This window comes from Haemaphysalis longicornis, unplaced genomic scaffold, assembly GCF_048455015.1.
Source record: "Haemaphysalis longicornis isolate Haplotype H1 unplaced genomic scaffold, Haemaphysalis longicornis Haplotype H1 scaffold_1, whole genome shotgun sequence".
In the NCBI taxonomy this organism is placed as follows: Eukaryota; Metazoa; Arthropoda; class Arachnida; order Ixodida; family Ixodidae; genus Haemaphysalis; species Haemaphysalis longicornis.
The window spans coordinates 145,437,513-145,459,963 of NW_027526203.1; the positions used below are offsets into that span (position 1 = coordinate 145,437,513).

Consider the following 22,451-nt stretch of genomic DNA (forward strand, 5'->3'; position numbering starts at 1 on the left):
TGCTACGAACGCGTATTATATCATTGACTCATTCAAACTACGTCAAGCTGCTACTGATACAACGCATGATGGGGCAATGATTAACACTTGCAATAAAAGAAAAGAAGCTCCCACTTACAGCAACAATGATGGAGTAAAGGTCGTTGCGACAGCGAAGCCCCAAGCATACCACTTAGAGAGATTGACTAAGATTGGCCAATAAAACATAATAATCACAAGCGTTCCCGACACGTTTCACGCGATTTCAGAATCAATCGAACGGAAACACCAAGTGAACCCCACGATTCGTCGCATCTACACACAGGGTTCCCCTCGCGGGGAGATGGGCGCAATTTTCTCGGTATTTTCTCTGTTCATTGACGGTGCAACCGAAAGCTCGAACATCTCTGCTGTTAATATGGGAACAGGGAATAAATCTTTACGAAGGCGAAAGCCTTAAGTGGCCCATTATGCGGGAAAACGCCGTCGTTAGTGTAGTTCCTTCTGTCGTTGTCCGTTCATCAAAATGGCCGCCGCAGTAAGACGTCAATGACCAAAAAACGTGTTACCCCGTGGAATTTCAACGCGTGCCTTCACAGTAGCAACCCAGTGATCTACCAAGTTTAATTAAAACATTTAGTTAAAATATAGCGAAGCACATATACAACATCTATTTACAAGTAAGTCATGGCGCTTACTATACAAGGCGGAACTGGCACTCTCGAATTCGGCGATCAAAACATTGACAATTCCCGCTAGTAAGGGGGAACTGATACACAACGGTGCAAAACAAGCTTCCAAGGACGTCTAAAATCATTTTGGTCCCAGTAGCCTCCCCACGTTGCCGGCGCAGAACAGAGTTGTTGTTGCTCCTTCCTTCGTGGCACATACACCCTTGGGGGATTGGCCAGGAATGTGATGCCTTGAGTGGCAATGTGCCCGCTTCACAAAATTCGCAAAAATATGAATTCTAAACGTACAGGCTGTAGCATAATGCATGCCGCGTGACACCCGAAAATGACGGCACCTGAAAATGAGAGCGATGAAAGAGACGCATACGGGGTGTAGCAGAAGGAGGCGGATGAAGTAATTCGTGCCTAAAGACAAATAAACGAAAGCGGAACTGTTTGGATGTTGCAGCAAAGTAGTCGATAATAATTATCGCCAAGCGTCCGCCTTCAAAGTACGTAGGCAGACCTAAGTACCCTGGTGAATTTTTTTATCGAGCAGAGGCTGATGTTGGCCTCCCTGGTCCCAGATTTCTTGGCTTTCACTGGCTGCCCTCGCTCGGGTCACCAGCTTCAGCTGAGTATCAAAGTCGGGGCTGGCCGGGGAAGCCCTCCACCGCACGGGGGAGGGGCGAATCCGGGGTGCGTTGGTACGCTCATACTATGTGGTATTTCGAGGCAAGCTAGGGACAGTAATCGCAGACGGAGGCATGCCATGTTGTAGCTTCTTCTCGGGAGACGCGCCAGTGTGGGGGTGGGAGGAGTTTGTCGGTAGTGCGCGAGCATCTCTGCGGAGCCAGTCAGCGGATGTTGTTGGTTGTGTGCGGCTGAAGCCAAGCGCAAGGGATTGTTGTACAATCGCGAGCCGCAGCGCGGCTCGTTTCATTGCCAGTAGTGGCGGCGTGTCCGGGTACCAAGACGGTGCGGATGCACGGGGGTCGAACAGTTAGTGAGGAGGCATAGGGCTGAGAAGGGATGCGGCCAACGGGGTAATGTCATTAGGATGTCTGCGAATCGGCAAGAATAGTCACTGCTTCAGGCCAGGAAGTGGCGGCTAAGGCAGTGGCTATTTTCTCGGCGGCATAAATGGTTATTGTGGTCGTAGTGGCGGCCTTGATGCATTGGCCGGTATGCGCGACTACACAGGCTGCGTGGCCCGCACGTCTGGTGTAGGGGGTACGACGCTTTGCGGGCGATTGCCTGCTTTGTAAATCACTTAACAATAAGGACGATTAAAAAATTCTTAATGACGCTATCAAAGTTTTTGAGCGAGCACTGGTGAACAATTTCAGTAATGAAAATTACTACAGAAAAAACTGATGTATTTCATGTTACAAACCAGAGGAAACAGGCCATTGACTGTAGCTACACCCTTGGTTCGTTTACACTTACGGCACTGAATAGTCTTAAATATCTAGGCGTAGCTATTTTTAGGGATCTTAGTTAGAAGGAACATTTTACAAGGCCTGTTGCACGGCAAAAATTAAACTCCAGTTTTTTTTTTTTTTAAATAGCTGGAGATCGCTTCAAAATACGCCAAACCGACACTAGAACATATGCTAGTATCATATGGGACCTTAGCGAAACAGGATTAATCAATATGATTGAAGGAGCCCAACGAATATCAGCCCGATTGATTTGTCCCGATACTCTGGAACGCATTCTGTTACAGAAATGTTGCAATTACGTAAGTTGGAGGACAAGCTGAAGACTTGGAAAACAAGCTGAAGTGAGTGATGCCGTAAACAAAATTTCGGGCATTATGAAAGGTACCAAACTGATTGTGTTCATTTGCTGCTACATATTACTGTTACACGTGTATTGTCGTTATAGTTATCTGCTGTTTTATCCATGTATGCTCCATGTGTCAATTCTGACGTACAGTTTGAGTACAGCCCGAACTTAACACTGGGCATAATGTGCATTTTGTTCTCTTATTTTCTGCGGTACCCACCCCTGTAGCGGCCTCCGAGTCATCCGTATGCCTAAATAAATAAAAAACCCTGTTAATAGTTAATGCTTGGAGCTTATATTTGGATAGTTATTGAATAACCAGTATTTGATATGTTAAGAAATTCTGGAAATATTCTGGCAATTCATACGCATTGTTTAAACGCACTTCTCTTTCGCAAACCTTACGTTAGTTTGGTACATAACGCGAAAGCGTTGTAGTGGTATCGTGTCGGGAGACCACTAATACCGCCTCTGGGGATATGGCAACTCAACACTACACAATAACACAGACTGCTTTCGCTAAACTGCTTTCCTGCCCTTTTTTTCTCAACCTAGGTATGTTTTAAAAGTGGCGCCAACTAAGCATCCACCGCCCCGCGTGGCGAGCTTATAAACAGGTGGGTTTACATCTAACGCACCGCAGTTTCGAATACTGAGGTCGAATCGGTTGGCCAGGGTGTGGCTTTTGTGAGTTCGGCGTCATCTTTGAAACCCAACGTTTCCTTTTGCCAAGACAATCGTAAACCTAGATATACAAAGTGTTTAAGTCGGACCTGTGCTTTTTCAGAAGGCAGGAGTTTTCTGACCGCGTAGTGAAGCCTCGGGGTACGCCCGGAAAGAGTTTTAACTCTGTAACTACTTTGCCTGTGCTTTCATTGCCTGTTGCTTTTCTAGTAGTTTCCATGACGTCTCCCTTGGCACAAGTTATCGCGCCGTATTTCCGGCTAACGGCGAACGTACGATAACAGCGGAACTCGGTTTGAGCACAACTTCGCTTGTGGGGCGGTCCAAACAATGAATCCCCTCCACTGGCAATGCCCCCTCAATCCACTCCCCCCATATCGAGACGGTGAGCACTTGACGAGGGCGTGTGGCAGCTCGGATTCGGCGCTGCAAGAAGCCATTGTCGCTCGGGCTGCCAAAGTCACCGGGGACCTTCCTCCCTCGGTCACCACCCCTCCCCTGAATAAGCCCGCTTCGGGCAATGAACGTTTTCTCTCTCTCTCTCACCGTGGGCAAGGTGGCTGCTATAGTTGCATGTAGTATTCAAGTGAAACGCCAGGGTGGCCGATTTGGTGTGTGTGTGTGTGTGTGTGTGTGTGTGTGTGTGTGTGTGTGTGTGTGTGTGTGTGTGTGTGTGTGTGTGTGTGTGTGTGTGTGTGTGTGTGTGTGTGTGTGTGTGTGTGTGTGTGTGTGTGTGTGTGTGTGTGTGAGAGTGTGTGTGTGTGTGTGTGTGTGTGTGCGTGCGTGCGTGCGTGCGTGCGTGCGTGCGTGCGAGAGAGGCAGAGAGAAAGAAAATACTAAACCCTTTTCATTCCTCTATTTAGACAATGCCGGGAACGAAGTGGACTAAGGCGATTAGGGACCATATTGTCACGAAGACAAGGACGAAGCAGTTGTCTTGAATGAGAAATACGTTTATTGGAGCGAACTTGTGCTCCCCTAACAACTCAAAAGAATACAGAGGCGGCGAAGCAGCGGTCAACAAAGTGACTTGCACAGGCGAGTGTCGTCGAATCGAATGCCCCGGCGTCCGCACTGCAGGCTTTTTATCTTTCGGCGCGCGTGGTTCTCGAAGCGTCGTTTCGAGACAGTAGAAGAAACAGTAGAAGAAATGGCTTTGGACGCAGTCATGAATGCCAATAGCAAGGGTGCTCCATCCTCATGGGTGTCATTGTTCTCACAAAGACATCCCCTGAGGAATAATCTGCGCATCTTTGCTCCCAATAATTCTATATATGATTATCATATCTGAACTGAAAAAGAGCCACTTATGCGCACCCAAGCTTATCTGCAGTTGTCTACAGGAGGGTGCCATTGGTGCAACCTCTTAACACTCCTGAAGTGTGCAAGATCATCACTACGGCAGATTAGTGCTCTGTAGGTTGTCGTGGTGCAATTACAAGCACTGCGATTACATATTCTAGACATGGCAAGAATACAAATGAGAAAACCCGGATTTGCCTTCTCTTAACGGGTATCTTTGTTCTAGAAACTTTAAGCGGAAAGAGATTATCTACTGGGTTTAGGTTTTGTTTTGGGGGTTTTTGTGCCACACAGCAATGTAAACAGGAGCAAAATTATCCTTCGAAAGCTAAATGGACGTTCGCCTTCGTGTACCAGCTACACGAACTGTTGTGAACACCACAGGCTATGTGTGCCCCATGTGAACTTTGCTGCCTTTTTAAAATAACACCTCGACGTCGTTGTTGTGAGACGGAACCACAGCACGGAAACTACCTCAATAAAGTCTGCGCCACTAATCAGCAAACCTGAAATACATGGGACCAACGACAGTCGCCGCCCCCCCCCCTTCCTCCCACACACACACACAAAATCCCGAGATTACGCTAGTGCGTTTCAAGAGTACACGACGCACAGAGGCACGGTAGACCTGCATCACTGTTCCGGTAACGGTCTCTGCTACTTACCACGCACCGGTAATTTTTCCAACTTATACAGCGTTGTTTTCGCCCGTATTCAATTTGCGACGCGTGCTCTTAAAGGTGTAAAATTCTGTGCAGGTGCTTGGCCCACAATACTGGCTCGCAGCCACATGCAATGCTCCTTCCCTGCCGTTTATGCGTGCTTCAAAACCATGTCATTAGTGCGCGTATGCTGCGACATTTTCTCAACCCGTTCTGATTTCTTTGAGTAGAAATAAAAAATACAAAAATTTAAATCTACGCTTCCGAAGGAGACAGGGATCACCGCTGTATGAACTCTCGGTTTAATTCCCAACGCATCCTTGTTTTCCGTTTTCGTTCTTTTTTTTTCTTTTTTTCACGTCGGAATAGTTACGAGGAAGAAAACGGCCAGGTTGACCCGCACGAGAATAGGGTCCCAGGACTTCCGTTCTACTTTATTCGTTCCACCTTTACTTTTCGTTCTTTGCCCTCTACTTGAATGTACAGAGAAGTCAAAACGCCAAAAAAGTGCACGGGCGCCACACGCTCCCTGTCAGTTTTCCTCGGCAAACGTCGTCGGCATCGCCCGTGTGTAAAGACGTGCGCACCAGGAAATGAACCCACTGCACACACGAGCCGGCCCAGGTAGGGGGAAATGAACGTCTTTTATTAAAGGACTATGAAGAGACAAGCTGGCAGGCAAAGGCTCTCGGTTGTGTTCTTGCTTCTCCGGGGCAGAGGGTCCGAGTCGTATTTTACAAGATGGCTCGCGTTGTTTCCTTCATTCGTGTAGCTTTTGCATTTTTGCTTTCTGGAGGGGCTCTCTCAAATCACATTTCCCCTTTGGATGTGGCGCGGAGAAGGAAGAAGGAAGCATGCTTCCGAGAAAAGGAAGGAGAGAAAGAACCCAGAGGAGCGTCATCGCAGTCTGCTTCAGCAAGTGGTATGTTCAGCAAGAAGTCGAAAGGAAATGACTGGAAGCTGAAAAGCCCAGGCTGACAATTCATGGGGCTGATTTTGGATCACAACGTTGCTTTGAGAACTGAAATGAGACAAAACAAGGAAAAACTTGTAAGATAGGATTCGTCCCTTTCGTTTTCATGCACACATACGATTTAGGTGCTAATAACTCTTTTCTCAATACCTGGCTTGATTAATTAAAGCGCACAATATAGTGGGGCTTCTTTTCATATATTTCGAAATATCACAGCTCAGCTGCACAGCTAAAGCGGCCAAATCTCCAACAACGTTCTTTCCAAGCGATATAAACTAAACTGCATTTGCACCAAGGAAATGGTGGTCACTGCTCACTATTAACCCCCACACGTCTCTTCTTCTGCGCGATAGTTTCACATTTCGTAAGTGACACGCGCTTTCGTAGTTGCGAATCCGCAGATACTTGGAGCCTGGCCGCTACGCTTCCCTTTATGCCCCTTCGCATTTCGCCCTGTGCCTTACTGACTCAGCTATTCAAAACATGCCAGTTCCATTAGTTGAACGGCTGCTGACTGCGCATTACTGATGTACAATTAAAAACGTAACGTGTCCGGCGAACGTATTGCGAAAAAACGTACAGGTACGTGCAGCTACGGTAACCTCAATAGGGACATGCATGCGTAACAAACTGACGCAGGTTCGAATGCGTGGAGCAACATCCGATCGCTTGCGAGGCTCACCTCAGAGTCAGTGAGGAGTTGATTGGTGCGCTGGGCTAGCCCTAATCAGGCTTAGCCCTGCTGCGGCGGCTGCTGCGGGACACCTCCGGCCGGGGCCCCAGCCTGGATCTGGATGCCACAGATCTGGGAGATGTGGTAGTCCATGCAGGCCTGGTACAGCTGCACCTGGGCGACGAACTGGTGGGCGAACTTCTCCTCGGCCTCCTTTTTGCACTCGTCGTGCTTGGCGAGCACCTGGGGCTCCACCTCGGCGGCAAGCTTCTTGTTCAGGATCTCAGTCCTGGCGCGGTCGAAGCGGTACTGGCCGTTCTTGTTGAACTGCGACCATAAAAAATAAAAGTCAACATTAAGACCTTCTGTTCTTCTACGGCGTCTGAGGCCAACTCTTAGTCGCTCAAAAAGAAGGCGGCAGAACGTCATCGTTTTGATGTATACCGCTCGCAGCACGTGGTGGTTCACCAGCCACGTACGCCGAAAACCTTACATGGGAATGCTTTCGAATACGTGGAGGACTGGCTCGACCCGTTCGAGTGCGTCGCCGAATTCAACGGCTGAAACGAAGAGATCAACTTACGCAATATTTAATTCCCCCTGAAAGACGGCGCACGGACGTGGTTCGAGAACCACGGAGCCTGGATTCCGCCGTGAGAACAGCCGTGGCCACTTTGTGACGGTGGAAGTCAGAGTGGATTCATGATGGAGCTTAAGGCGCCGACGCCACACAGGCTATGTATGAGGCGCGCCGTATTGGAGGGCGCCAGATTAATTTTGAGCACGTGGGGATCTTTAACGTGCGCCGAAATCTCGATGGAAGTAAGGGTTGAGGCTTGACATAGTTGGCAAAAAGCTTTTTATTTATAAGGCGAACATGTGCCCTACATTCGCTGCCTCAGCGCTGAGTCAAACTCTTCGTCTTCACCCAGCTTCCCGGCTCATCACTTAAACTTCTTAGTTTTTACGCCTCACAGGCGGGGCTACCTGGCGGCAATGGTAATAATGCCGTGGCAGTATCAAATTGTGATGCGCCTCACAGCTGTCCCTACCCGCCAGAGCTCATCGAGGGTAAAGCTATAAATACACCCTATTTGAGTAGAACACACCATTTGAGCAACTCCCTCTTAAGCGCTTCTTTTCGCGTCCGGAGACCATTTCGTGATGGTTCCGTTTAAATATTTTGCAAACGTTTTTTTTTTTTTTTTTTTGCACACGCACCAGCCGACGCAGTGACCGACGTAGTCACGCGATACCAAAGAAAGGTTCCTTACCCATCCCTCGCTGTGGAGAGCGCAGGTGGTGACGTCCTCACGGTGCTGCTGGATCACGGTCTGCAGGAAAACAATTACGCTTTAAAAATATGCACCTCTCTGGAGACGCATAGCATCCAACTAGTACTACTATGAAACGTATTACGTATTAATCTACAACCGTGCAATTTCAACCGGGTGGGCTTTAAACTTTGAAGTTCTCGAGGGGAAACGGATGCTTTACCCTTAGTTACCAGTGGGACAGCGGGCAAATTCTATTTTCAGAAGCGTCTGTCCACGATAAGGGGTGATCAAGAAGAACTCCCACGGGGAATGTAAATACAAAAGTAGCCGACCTACCTCGTTGGCGTGCTCGACATCAGGAAGGGGCACCTTCTCCAGGCAGGTGTCGATGACTAGGGCCTTCTGTTGCTGTTGCGAGAGAAAATTGCATAACACGTGTAAGGCGCACGTGTCCCTTGCACTCGCACTTGAGCGCAATTTTTTGCCTGTCATTCATAATACGAGCACACCTCTCTTGCCTTGGTGACCGGAGAGGCGTTGCCTAGCGCGGCTAAACCCGCGATTACAGAGGCTACGGCGTTCGAATTTGCTGTAGGCAACCATAATCGGACAGTCGACGTAACAGTCACCATTCACGCAATCGTCCACCGAACGCGTTGCAACATTGCAAAACAGCGCCAAGTGCAGCCGCGGGTGAAAGGGATGCAGCCTCGTTCCAGACCTAGGCAGCGGTCTCGGCTGCCTTGTCAAGGTCTTCGAGCGACGCCTTCGCCGATGGCCAGCCCAACGCCCCCCGAACGTCGTGCGTGCAGACCACATCCTTGGCGAGGCCCGACGTTTCCGCTCTGCTTTTTTTCTTGGCAGCATCGTCGCGGACGCTGCACACCGGCTGCCGGGCGACCCTAATACCTGGCAACGCGACGCCACCCGAGACGCGCACGGCTGGTCAGCGGAACGGACGGCCTTCTTGTCTCCTTTCGTAATGCAGAAAATAAAGAGGCTGCACCGGGTCGGCGGCAGCAATCAGCTGACTTCCTGCGCGCCGAGTGAGGCCCTTTCGCCGCCACCTACGCGGGCGCGGCCTACGATTATGCCCGTTGCGCGTGGTCGCTGATAGGGCATGGTGGGTGGCGGCTAAGCTGGCGGAAAAGGCTACGCGGCACCGTTGTCCCAAGGACCTCTGGCGGTGGGAGAAACACGCGAAGGTGGGCTGCCAACGACGTCCTCAAGGCTGTCTGTTCCTTCGCACCCACGGCCAGACGGTCGCCTCTGACTCACGGCGAACGAGAACGCCCCGGAAGTGCGCATAAATTAAGCTGCACAGCCGCGGTAATTAAGGAAAACATCGAAGCAAATCTCATCGCGTGAATTGAATGTTCTCGCACAGTTTTGGCACTCGGCGCACACTACTTGCGCTCCAATGCCGAACCTAAACTGAGAGTTGCACACGCCTATAGAACATGGTCTGTGAGAGGTCGACGTCTAAATTATTTGGTAGTTTTATTTATTTTCACTTGCAGCTAACGTCGTGCTCACGAGTGCCGTGCGGCCTCAGAAACGCATTCGCCTCGCTTTGAAAAACCCGTGCGTTACAGGTGAATACCAGCGGGACGGGTAGTCGGGGCAGTAAAACAAGGGGATTGAGAACCATGGGGATTGCCGTGACCATGTACGGCTGTAAACAAAACCGTCGGCTTCTCGCTAGCGACCCATGCCTTTTTTTTGCAGCCCCCAGATTTCTCGAAAAGACATGTGTTCTTTTCGGCCCGCGAAAAGCGAGGCGTCGGTTGCAGAGCATGAAGAAAGAGGTGCTTACTCTTTCCTCCTTAGATGGCTGGAGCTGTGGGCACTTTCCCCAGTTGATGTCCTGCGAGAAGAAAACGCAATGTCAGCATGATGCGCTTACCTCTGTTACCATACCATGCAATACAATATGGCGTACCCCATTACGACGCCTGTACAATAGGCTTGATACAACACCACACTTCGTCCTGCACGAACATTTTTCAAAGACTGCGGCTTAGTGAGCTGATATTATATTTTGTGCAATACACGTGACAAGGGAAGCACATACCGGAAATGTCGACTTAGTAGTAGACAGCCTCTTAAACACCAAAGAGCATGCTAAACACATCGAGGACTCGTAAACGGGAATAAGGCTAACGAGTTGGTGCTTGAATTTTACCGCCCTGTCTATCCCAACGTCGGCAGCAGTATTTTTTATAGATAATTTTATTCACTGTAAATTCCATAACTTCTTTATTCATTGTACACGGATTCCGGTCGGACAAAATGCAGCGGATTGTTTCTATTTAAGATGAGCCCGAAATGAATCCCTGATTTAGTCCTCACAACGGCGAGAACACATCGAGAATTACTGAAATTCTTTCGCACTCCGCCTGCGGATGAACGATGTACTAAAATTACTTATAAATCGAATACGACAACAATACTTTATTCAAGAAACAATGGAATATCACCACACAAGACGCGTAGTTAAAGCGTGGAAGATGTTATAGTACAGGCCCCGACGCGCAATTATGATCCACAATAAGTCCGTGCAGTTGCTGTTATAGCTTTAACTTATAGTACGAGATTGAATATATTCCGTAGAAAGACCTGCGGGGTTAAGTTTGGTACTAGCAACTATAATTAAACAGTTTAGGTTTACGTTATAATTGGAAAGCTTACTTATATTTTCCGTTGCTAAATACACAGACATCTAACGTTTGTACACGGGTGGAAGTAGGCGTCCAGGACGAATATACTTTGCACAGACACAAAACACTCCAGGGATTGAAGTCGATTATGGTAGAGGGCACCCAGCTGCGCTACACCGCCGGGTTACAAAACCCCTTTCTAGATCTCTGCCATAGCGGCTCTGCGCCAAGATACCGCAACATGGACACGCTTCCGGTCAACAATGTATGTACCCATATGTAAGCAACTTCTCAGGACGGCGAACAAATGGCCGTTCAAACCTGCAAGCATTTTTATTATAGATCAACAAATTGTTTGCCTCTTTAAATGAAAGAAACATAATCGTGAACGTGCCTTGACCTTCACCAAATCTGTTCCATTCCCCCTCAACATGAAATCAAGTGGTCCGATTTGACGATATCACGCGCCGCGGTTGTTGAGTGGCTGAGCCATTTTGCTGCTGAGCCCAAGAACGCGGGTTCGTTTCCCGGCTTTCGAAATGAGGCGAAAAGCGAAAACGCCCGTCTGTAGAGCTTTCGGGGCACTTGAAAGATGCCCAGGCGGTGGAAATAAGTCCGGAGCTTTCCACTACGGCGTGCGCCTCATAGCCCACGCGTAGCTTCGGCGCGTAAAACCCCCATAATTTGAATAGAAAAACTGAACGATATCAAAACGCCGTCCTTTTGTCGCAACAGTAACAAAAATACCTAATGGAATGCTGTATGCAAAGCATGCGGGCGACATAAAGCCGGTCCTCATCGCCGTTTGCTCTGTGCCAGGCCCGCTGAGCCGTGGAGCCCTTCGCCCAGCAGCAGTCGTTGCAGCTATCGATTCGCGTATCGGTCGCCCGTTACCCGTGCGCGCGGACAAAAGACGGCCTGACTGTGCGCTTCATCGGCGTCTCCGATGCGGGCCATCAGGGAGAGAGCGGCAGCTGAGTGCCCCGTCCGAATGGTGCCACGGAGACGTCACAGGGGTCGCGTGCCCCGTGCCTCCCAGCGCCCACGACCCACATCTTGGCGGCCCCCTGCACGGAGATAGGACCGTGTGGGCGGCGGCGTCATCTCCGCATCGAAAGCGATGTCGTCAAGCCGCCTCGCTTCCGCCTGCCGTCTCGTTGCCGAACGCGCTTCTTTCTTTGTTTTGCCGAGCGTTGGTCAGATTTCACCCAATTTCCTCCTTTTTACGGGGTGGTTAGCCCGCTGCCGGTGCCTTTGCTTCCGCCATCACGGATTTGACGCCATACTAAATAAACGCTTTCAGCTTTGTATCTAGATTGAAAGTGTGTGGGGTGCCAGCCTTAACGGGGGGAGGGGGGGAAGGGGGGCGCAAGGTGCAGTCTTAGATTACGTCACGGGCCCATAGCATCGCTTCATTGCTGTAAGTGATAGCCTGATAGACGCGATGAATTTTCCGTGACTCAGTTCATCCAAAAATGGCCATTCCTATGCCACGGAAGGTGCCTAGTGTACAAAGTAGCAGCTGGAAAGCAGCGCCAAGCTTCTCAGCGAGTGAAAGCACGCATTTTCCAACTGACGTTCTCGTAGGGAACCTGTTCGACAATACAACCTGGCCGCGTAACGAGTGCTTCACACTCGTGCACTGTGTCCTAAGTCATTCGAGACGCCTTTTGTTGCGGTGTTTGGTATCAGCCACTCCTTCTTGTCTATTTGGGACCGTCGTGGAGGACGAGCAGGGAGCCACGATCTACGTAATCATTGATTGATTGATTGATTGATTGATTGATTGATTGATTGATTGATTGATTGATTGATTGATTGATTGATTGATTGATTGATTGTAGGGCTTAACGCGCCGACGCAACTCAGGCGATGAGGAGCGCCGTAGTGGAGGGCTCCGGATTAATTTTGACAACCTCTGGATCTTTAACGTGCGCCTAAATCTCGCACACACGGGCGTTTTTTTCTTTCTTTTCGCCTCCATCAGAAAAGCGGTCGCCGCGGCCGGGAATCTAACCCGCGTCCTCGTGCTCAGCAGCACAACGCCTGAGCCACTGAGCCACCGCAGTGGGTCCCACGTAATAATCTTCGACGGGCTCGATGTGGGGCCATCAGTGTCCAAGGGAGTGACTGCCGTCACTCGTAACTAAGCGGCGCGGAAACAAAGCAGCGGCAGTCAGAGAATGAGGCCTAAGCAGCTGCAATTGCGGACTCTCGCAGCCAATGAAGAGGGAAAAAAGCACGGTACGTTACCGATAGGAAAAAGACACTGAAATCGGGGTTATTTCAGGCTGCCTACAGAAAGACGCCCAGTTTAGAAAAGACAAAAACTTGAAAAAATTGACTTTTTTTTGTTTACGGCGGTGTGTCGCAGCGGGTTCAATTTTTTTACATTATCATTAGTTTGTTAGCTGATGTTAACTGCTGGCTTTGCTGCGTTAACGCACGAGCAGTTTGCCTATTGCGCAGTTGTAGAGCGTTACCAAACCGACGGATCCCACGCATATGTGGGAATCGATGCAACGGGAATCTTTCAATAATAATTACATCGTCATCATTTTGCGTGTTCTGAACTGCACAATACAGTTCATGGAGCATCGTTTGGAATGATTGCATGGGCGTCATGGCAAAACTGTGTTGAGACGAAAGTGCACTTGGCCTTTTTGTTTGCTCGTCGCTTCTTGGTGCAGCTCTCAAGGCGCTCGTCGTCTTTCATTGCCGCCACGCGTTGTTGGCTTGAATCACGTATTCGAGCCATTCGCGGTCTGCGCCACGTTTCGATGTTGGAGAAGACTTTCCTGATCTGCGTGACTCTTTTTTTCGGGCCTGGATGTCCTGTACGAACGCATCAGAGGCGGCGACATTCGCTTAACGTTCGCGGAGACCAGCGCGCCATCTGGTGTTTTTGTGAGATACCCAGAATGCTCCTTCGCGCCACTGGAGCGGCGGGCGAGGAGGAGACGCCGGGGACGCGTGCATTCGGCCGGGGAACAGCAGCAGCAGCATCCCTTCACAAAGCCACGGGAGAGGCAAATGAAGCTTCGCTTTAAAACTGCGACACAATGGAGCAGCGGGACAATCGAACTGCAACGGCGCGCCGAGAACGACGCTGGTTGCATTCGCGGGACGTGGCGCGCAGCCATCTACGGAGGAAGGACATTGTCACGCGCTACCTCTGAATGGCGGGCTGGACCGGTTGGTGATTTGAATTTCGCTCATTTCCAACTGTCGCGACAGCTCAGTGACCACATTTTTAACGCCAAAACCTCAAATGACAATTCAGCGACAAAGAAAAAACGGTGTCGGCGACAGAATCCGTGAAGCGGCTACACGCAAAGCGTGCCAGAGTGCGAGCTTAAACCCGGCAGTAGCGAGATGTGGCCGTCCACGGAAAAGAGCGGAATAAAGCAGGTAAACTAGCGAACAGAGCCCCAGCGAAACCCCTCATCGCCCTTATTCTAAAAACGTAATGACTTTGATACATGTTGGAGACTCATGACATGGACCCCGTACATTGATAAATTATAGTAAGACGATGGACGTCACTTCTTAAACGTTTCATGCCACTAATTCGTGTTCAAAGCGAAACATTAGCACTTGTGTGAGAAGTCTTCCACGTAGGGGGACGCTTTTCCGAAAACTGCTGAACGGCCTTGATCCTTGAACGGTCTCCACAACAGTAATTGACCGAAGTACGCTATCTTCAAAGCTTGAAAATTTAATAATTGCTTCTGAGCTACCAAACGTCACAATTCGCAACAAAATCATGAGATAGTACGAGTCCTCGTGAATGCTTAGGTCACGCTTTTCCAAAAAAATGAAAAGCATCCAATTTCGCGCGGCATTTCTGAGACACGCCCTCATGCCCATATCGCAATCAGGAAAAAAGGCAGAGGTGAAAGCGAAGAGCGCAAAAACCTGTGACAACGTCCCCTTTGTCAAATTTGTTTTTCTCGCCTGTGCTAAGTAATTACCATCGGAAGGCTGTGTAAAGAGGTAATAAAAGTACGCTGTCATGCTGAGCGTAAAGGCCCGCTTATCAGTACGCCAAAGCTTGCCCACGGCATCCTGAATCTGCCTGGTACGCCCTCCTTTTTGAAATTGTTAAAAGGAAATGAATTTGCTGCCTACTCCGAGTAATATTTATTGTCAAGTTTAAAGCCAAGGAAGTTGTAATGCCGTGCCAAACATTCGGGAAGTAAAATTTTGTATTGGCTGCATGGGGCACTCTGTGTTGAAGAGGCGAGCGCGCGTGTAACTGGGCAAGAGGGTTAGCTCTGTGCGTGGTGCAATCGCCTGCACTAGATGTGATGCGTCGGTAACAGATCATTCCGACGAAGTCCAATTTGCAGTGCAGGTTCGGGAATGAGGCGACGCCGAAGCCTGAATTCAAATCAGGACTGGCCTGATAAATGCTGTTCACGATGCAGAGGCGGCGCATGCAAGAAGGATGCGCCGTCGCTGGCGGAGAGGGAAGGTCAACTGGAGCAGAATGGAAAGCTTCCGCATGATAAGCGGCAGCCCCTCGGGCGGAGTCAGCGGCGGGATCCTTGTGTCTTACTCTCAGCCAGGCATTGTCTTTTCCTGGTCTCAATGAGGAAAAAGAAGCCGGTCGCGATATCGGAGGCTTACTGCTCTCGTTGTGGACTGATCCTGCCTGTGCCGAAACCGGTCTTTCCGAGCGGGGACCCTCCGCCGACGACCGGGTGCACTCTCGTCTTCTCGGGACGTGAAATGTGGATCACGAGGAGGAGCGCGACATGAACTGTGCGCCTAAGTGTAGCCCCGTCTCGTCTGTCCCGCACGCGTGCCTTCTTTCTACTTTCGCCCGGTGAACGCGAGCGGGGCGACGTTTTGTGTAAGAAATGAGGCCGCACTGTGCTGCGTGCTGCTCTCCGAACAAAACCACATGCTCGCTATCTGAAAACAAACAAAAAAAAAAATCCGGCAGCGACGGCTCCTCCGCGCTGAGCAAAGATTACGGATAACCGTTGGAATGTCTAAAACTACATTTACACGTTCGCTTAGACGTTCTTCCAAGAGCATACCACTTCGCGAAGACTACGTAATGCTCTTCGTGAGAATGGTCCCTTGCATTTCTTTTCCATTCGCGCTAGTGACAGCGACGACTGCTAACCTGTTGAAGCCAGGGATTGTTTGCAGCCGGTGCGTCTGCGTGTCCGTGGCCCAGACGCAAAGAACAACGGCTCACGCGTCGGCTTTCGAACTGCTCATTGTCGCTGAGAGAATGGTGATTTAAATAGTGTTGAGTGAACTGTAATACACCCACAATGTTCCTTCCTTTCGCGGTACCATGGATGCCGTTTTACGTACAATGCGACATAGTGGCCCTGGTGCAAGGGAGTCCTTCTAAGCCGCGTGATCATATTTTCTTTGAGCGGTCGCAAGCGGAGGGAAGCGTGGATCTGTTAAAGTCCCGTGCGGTACGCGGCCCCCTTCGCATCTCCCTGAGGCATGGTTATTTACCACGGTTTTTTTTTTCTTTTTTGTTCCTCACGCCGCAATGTTTCCCACGGCTAGTTCATTTCGCAGCCTTCTCGGTAGCGTAGGTAACTTTAACGATTTATGAGACTTATTTTATCGCTTCCAGAAAAGTGCACCATATGCTGTAGGCCGAGGGAGTTGGTGTGTAGTCGCCATGGCACCGCATACCTATAGGCGTTTCTCTTCAGCTGCCCTACTGACTGCTGCAACGTGAATACACGTTATATGCGCAGCTCTCCTATTTTTCTTGCTGACACCGAAACTTGCGTTGAAAATAGCCACGTATATTTAAACCTCCAGCCCCACGAATCCGTTGTTTTCTCCACAGAATAACAGAAAGACAATTGCATGTCTAATAAACTTCGTAGCGCAGACTACATCTTCAAAATGTTTCAGGGCTCGGTATCAGCGCTAACATAGGGTTGATATTGGCAGTAAACATGTAAAGAGTTCGGAGCAGCACTGCACATGCTTTCTTTTTGTTGTTGTAAAGTGTCTGGGAAAAGCTGCGAACCTTTGAAGAGAGAAGCGACAAACGGAAACAATCCACGGTCGCATAGTAAGTCTCAAGAATCACCGCCTAATGTAAGTCGACACTCGAACCTTAATCTATGGCTGAAATAGACGGCGCCTTGTTCGAATCATGTGTTAATTATTCGGAGGGATTCTCAGAACCACGGCTTCGTCCGTCGGACAACGAGTTCCACGAGCGATGAGCAAGAGCTACTGTGCCCAGTCCACTATTCCTGTTTACACTTGAAGGCATGGCTAAGGACGGCAGACGTCGCAAATGAGGTCAAGTTTCTCAAGGGGCATTTATCTGCCATGACTTGTGATAACGTGCCCCCCCCCGGTGGCAAGGCCGTCGTGGGACTTTATCTGGCCGGTGGCCGCAGTGTCGAAACAATGAACAGGTCGTGCGAGGCGACTGAGCCGCAGAATGGCGCCACGTGGTGCGACGCGTAAGTGCACGTTTGGCGGCGCGGCGCATGGCTGGCGCTGATGGCTGTTCCAGGCGGGCGCACCCGTCACGGCGCGTGCTGCCCTTGTGGGTCAGCGCTTCTGTTCCCTTCGAAACTGGCTCCGGCCATGAATAGAGGCAACCCGGTTTCGACCAGACGGCCGGACTGCCGGCGCGCAGCCTCTCCGCCGCATTTGTATGAAAGCGACGGCAAAAGAGTTGGGTAAATCGCCACGTCTGGAACTGGTTCCTTCAGCGCGACCGGCCGCTAGCGGGGCGTGCCGCTACGGCAGGCGCGTACCGTCCCGCGTAACTAAATATAGGCTAAACCGTTCATCTGGTCGTCGCAGGCATGACCTCCCAATCTGCCACGGCTTCACCACCACGTCAAGGTGCAACGCTCCGCCGACAAGGGTCGCCCAGAGAATGCCTCTGGTAAGAGGGCAGCCTCTGCGCAGGGCACGGGAATGGATAAAAATGTGCCCTCTCTCTTGGTATTTTTTCCAACCCATTTTTGCCTCTCACCTGCTTCGCTGATGCGCTTAGTATCGGCCTTCCTGGAAAGCCAGAACGTTAACCTCCAATTCGTCGAGGCGGGCGAATGCACCCGTTTGCACATCTCTCGCGCTATCCCGTGCGCCGTCTGCTTGTTCGCCCATCGCGCTCCAAGAAAACCACCGCAATGCTCAACGCGCGTGGCCGGGATTCTGTTGGACAAAACAAACAGACTAAACGCGCTTTTGAGCGCCGTCCAACACGTCGTGTTCTTCAACGAAGCAGACACGTTTTGTATGTTTCTGTCTCCTGGCATGATTTAATACCTTACCATGATGAGAGTGAACGTTGCAGGAAGCAACACGCAAGCCCCGTATGGACGTAAGGAAAGCTTAGGTATTTCGAGCTGCTCGTCCTGGTGAAGTCAAGAGGACTCTCAAAGAGCCTTTCTAATAAGTCCGACGAGCCGGCCAGCCTTGCGGCGGTATGCCGCCGACGTCCGCGTTGTGGTTGAAAAAATGAGAGGTCAGCTCCGACGGACATCAATGTCGTCTGTCTGCATGTTTCGCGGATACCGCTCGTGCACGCGCGCTCCACCCTGACTCGCAGACTTGCAAACCATTTGAACTTACCGGCGCCTTTTTGGCGCTAACAACAAAGAGCCTTTGGGAGTGGCTGTACGTGTCGTAAAGGAGATGTCTTATCAAAAAGGCAATCCGCTCCAGCGTTTGCTCGCTGCGTTAGTAAACTGCCGGGAAAACTGTACCACGCTCGACATGACCTGTTCTAGTAGCAAAAGCGACGCCGATTGTAACGTGACTCCATTGTCTCAAGCAGTGCTTTTCGCTTTGGCTAATCAACTGATAAAATCGCGAAAAGAACCGCGAAAGAAGGCAAGAGGCTTAGCCCACAATCAGCTGCACACTCACGAGGCAGACTACTCTTTTCCAGTTGACCTAATTTTTTTCCCTTGTAATTTTACGTGAACTAAACCGCAGTTGTCCTTTTCACCACAAAGCGCTTTCTAGCTTCTTTTTTCTGAGTCTTTTTTTCGCATAATTGCTTTTGGTCATTCTTCTTTCACGAAAGCACATGGTCCCGTTACTTCAGAGAATAGTGGAAGCACGGAAATTCCAAATCAATCACCATTTGCTATTGTGGGTTCTGCATTGCGAGCGAAAGCTCTTGATCTCCAAGGCAATGCGGAGTGCATAACCGCGCAATCATGGAGCCTGGCTATTTCGGCGGCCGAGCATCGCTGGTACCTGAAGCCAGCAGGGCACTCAAAACACTTGTAATATGAGTTTACAATTACAACTCGCATTTTCTTTTGCTGCCATGTCTCCGAATGAGCACGTATGTCGACAACTGTTTTGTTCGTTGTTTTTGCTTGTTTTTATGGGTCTTTCTTTGGTAAAATTAACAAGGACGACAGACAAGAACAACAGGATACGGAGTCGTCCTGGTATTCTCTCTCCAGCGTCATTGTTCTGTTTGGGACGTAGATTTTTTGCTTGAAGATTACGTAGCTGATGTGAGCTGATGCCAACAAAGATTGACATAACCTACCTACTCGCTTTAACTCGCACATGGTTACGTGTTGCCGAGTAGCATTTTACGAAATGTTAGCTTTCCCGCGTTCATTGTGTGGACGTTAGTCGAGGTGGAGCCCTTCCCTCTGCCATAATGTTTTCCTTCAGATCACCTCGCAGTGTGACGTGAATATAAGTGCATAAAGAATCGCATCAGCACCTATTTTCACAAGTTAAATAAATACAGAATTAAAAGGCCACGTGTTACCACTTCAGTCTGTGAGAGACAAAATTCGTTTTCGTGCGCTACGCTTTACGGGCAAAGGAATTAAATTAAAATTAAGAGGTGAAGCCTGTAGGATAAAAATTCGTGATTCAAATGCCTTTCTTCCCAAAGCGAGGCGTTCAGGCGTAACGTGGACAAGGATTAATGGGCTAGGGGCATAGGAAGGGCTAGGAGGGCTAAGTGCCATGTTTCCCCCAAGTAATTGTCGTGAATTTTCTTTCCTGCCTACAGAAACGGGTGATTTCTACGTTGGCTTTAATGATTTCCGAAGAAGGCACTGAACGACTCTCCCGGGACCATTTATCATGTAGACAAATAGGCTATTATCAATTGCGTTATCTCGGCAGTTCACAAGTTAACTGAAATTAACACGTCGCATGAGTCTGATTAGAGATACATATCGGCCTTCGGCGAACTCTAGGTGTGTCAATACCAACCTCGCCTTCATCGGTTTAAGGAGTAGGTCATACTGTCGGTAGCCTCCGCCACCACGAGCAAACATCTGCTTCAAATCTATTTTGAAACAAAAAGATGGTTGCTACAACGGAGTTGGCGCCTGCTTACACGTACAAAATGGGAGAACCAAATGCACAACGTTCGGTCAAAGTTATAAATGCCTGTGGTATCGTTGACATATCTTTGTATGTGTTTGCGATTTGCTCAACTTAGCAAAACCATGACGAATACTATTCTCTTCTCAGAGTTCTTAATGCTTCGGCTTGTGTGAGCGCAGTTATTTTTGTTATATAGGGAGGTGAACAGGGCAGCTACATCAAGAGGCCAGAGTAAAATATCAGCCAATGTTTCCCCACTCAACTGTCAGAGACACATTTCCGGATTTGCAGATATCGCTGTTCTGATGCGTATGCAAGTAAAGGCGCATTGAGTCAGAACACAGCGCGGTCTGTTATAATACAACAGTTATCAATCTTCGAGGGTCAGTGGCAACAGAACTCTGTGCCACGTGTCGAAAAATCTATGAGAATTGTAGTTGCTATATTCTTGTCTACAACGCATGTCCTTCCGTGCAGATTATCAGCGGTCAAGGGCGTAATGCCCTGCAGTACATCTTGCATTTGCAGTGTTGAGACAAAGAAAAATGGCAATGCCACTACTTCCGGGCGGTTTTTGAATTTGTTCCTGTTGGGGTACAAAAAATGGCAAGCAAGGTCGCTTCACACAATTTACGGAGCTGGCACGAGCAAAGCTCGTACGAACTCTTGTGGAAAGCCTCGCGGTGGAGGGCCCGGAAAGACACCCAAACAACACCATCTGAAGTAATTGTTTAAGGTTTTCTCTGTCCTTCATAATACTCGCAAAAGAAACGCAGTCAGGAGTAATTGCAAGTTTCTCCTAAATGGTTTGTGTGTGCTTTCTTCACCGGGTTCCTTAATTTGAACTTGGCATCTCTGCGTTTCTAAAAAAAGTCAATTTAGCGCTGGAAACAGTATGTACAATGAACTCTGATATGCTTTATCATGGCACACAGCGCGCGTGCACAAGACAAGAACAAAGAATTGTCCGGCCCTTGTCCTGTCAGTTCTTCTTTCAAGTCTCGTGCTTTTGCGCTGTTTGTCATCATGAAAGCAAAGACTTCGGAGTAAACCGTCGTTGTAGCTCCTTGACATTGCAGGCTGCCAAACAGCGCCCTGGCTTTCGCAAACATATTGGTTTTCTTGACCACAGACAACACAAGTCATCGACTGCTGCTGGCGGAGAGAGTCTAGGGCTAAAGACAGAAGCTACGGGGGGCTGCGCCTGCGCGCATGGACGCCTCTGGCACTGCACATTTTTTATGTATGCCATGAATTTATCCCCAACTGCGAGAAAGCCTCCAAGGTACAGAACATCTGTCTAACATTCACCGATAAAAGGCTCTGTGCTACATAAGTACGCTCTCTCTGCACAATCACGTCAACCAGCAGCATGTGCTTCCACTGTGATGGGTGACCACCGAGGAGATTTGGATTACGAGCGCGCGGAAGCTTGCACCGATCGAGACGGAGTTGGGGCCGTTAATCCGCAGCCAGATGTCAGTAGATGACTCCTTACCGGGCGCTGGGGCTCTGCGGCCGGCGCGTTCTGGGCGTAGACCGGAAGGGCGAGTGCACAGATGAAGAGGGCCGCCTTGAAAGCCACCATGTTTGCGCACGCTTAGTCGCTCCGCTGATCTGATAGTGAAGCCGGCCGACACCGGCGGCCACGACGCTTATATAGGCCGCCGCTCACGCTGGGATCCAGGCTAGTCCGAGGTTGCCGGCGGGCCATTGGGTGCCTGCCGGGGGCTTTCCCCTGCCCCCTCTCCCAGCGCCGAGCGAGGGGCGGCCTCGCTGCGACGCCGGCAGCTGCTGGCGCTGGAGACACGACGCTATTCTACAACCGCTCTTCTTTCAAGGTCCGTTAAGAGTTGTCTTTGATTGTGCTCACTATTCCTGGAAACCTGCCTGCCCCTCTTGCCCCCGCGCTCTCGAAACCCCGTAGATGAACGCCGGGGTTGAGTAACGCCTCGGAAATTCTTGCCGCAGCCACGTTTTCATTTCTCCCTCTCCCGGGGCTAGCAGAGCATGCGGCATGGTCCGGTGGCGTGCCCAGGTGGCAATAACCACCACCTCGCTCTTCGCCGCCCACTCGTGGCAACCGTTGTTGCTTGGCCGGCCTTTCGTCCATCGGATGAGTGAAAGCGCTGTTTGCTAGCAAACATCTTCGCCTCCCCTGCGTGGGGCCGTTTCCAGGGTGTTTTGCTCTTTCTTCCTTTTCCTGCAACTGGTATTTCCATGCCTTTGCACCAATCAGCTAGCCAATGAATATCGGGGTGCACAGCCAGGTGAGGGACTATAAAACGACCACAAAATACTTTTAAGATGGCCGTCACCACCAAGCTTGCCCAGGAAATCCTTGGCAACTTGTGCTCGATGTGAAGGCTGCGCCACGTGGAGCAATTTTGCACGTTGCGTGCAAATCTTCTAGCGCAGGTTCTGCGTCTGCGGCTAATTCTCCGTA

At 49.9% G+C, this 22,451-nt stretch overlaps 1 protein-coding gene across 1 annotated transcript; it reads right to left on the reverse strand.

Annotated features, from left to right (window-relative positions):
• Window positions 1–5,714: 5,714 nt before the first annotated feature.
• Window positions 5,715–21,663, reverse strand: LOC144137595 (uncharacterized). The gene is made up of 6 exons (XM_077669533.1): window positions 21,504–21,663; window positions 9,829–9,879; window positions 8,349–8,420; window positions 8,010–8,069; window positions 6,745–7,062; window positions 5,715–6,110 (listed from the first exon to the last, which is right to left on the reverse strand). The coding sequence occupies exons 1-5, from the start codon at window positions 21,591–21,593 to the stop codon at window positions 6,796–6,798; spliced, it is 540 nt and encodes a 179-aa protein (XP_077525659.1). The 5' UTR covers window positions 21,594–21,663; the 3' UTR covers window positions 5,715–6,110; window positions 6,745–6,795.
• Window positions 21,664–22,451: the final 788 nt, after the last annotated feature.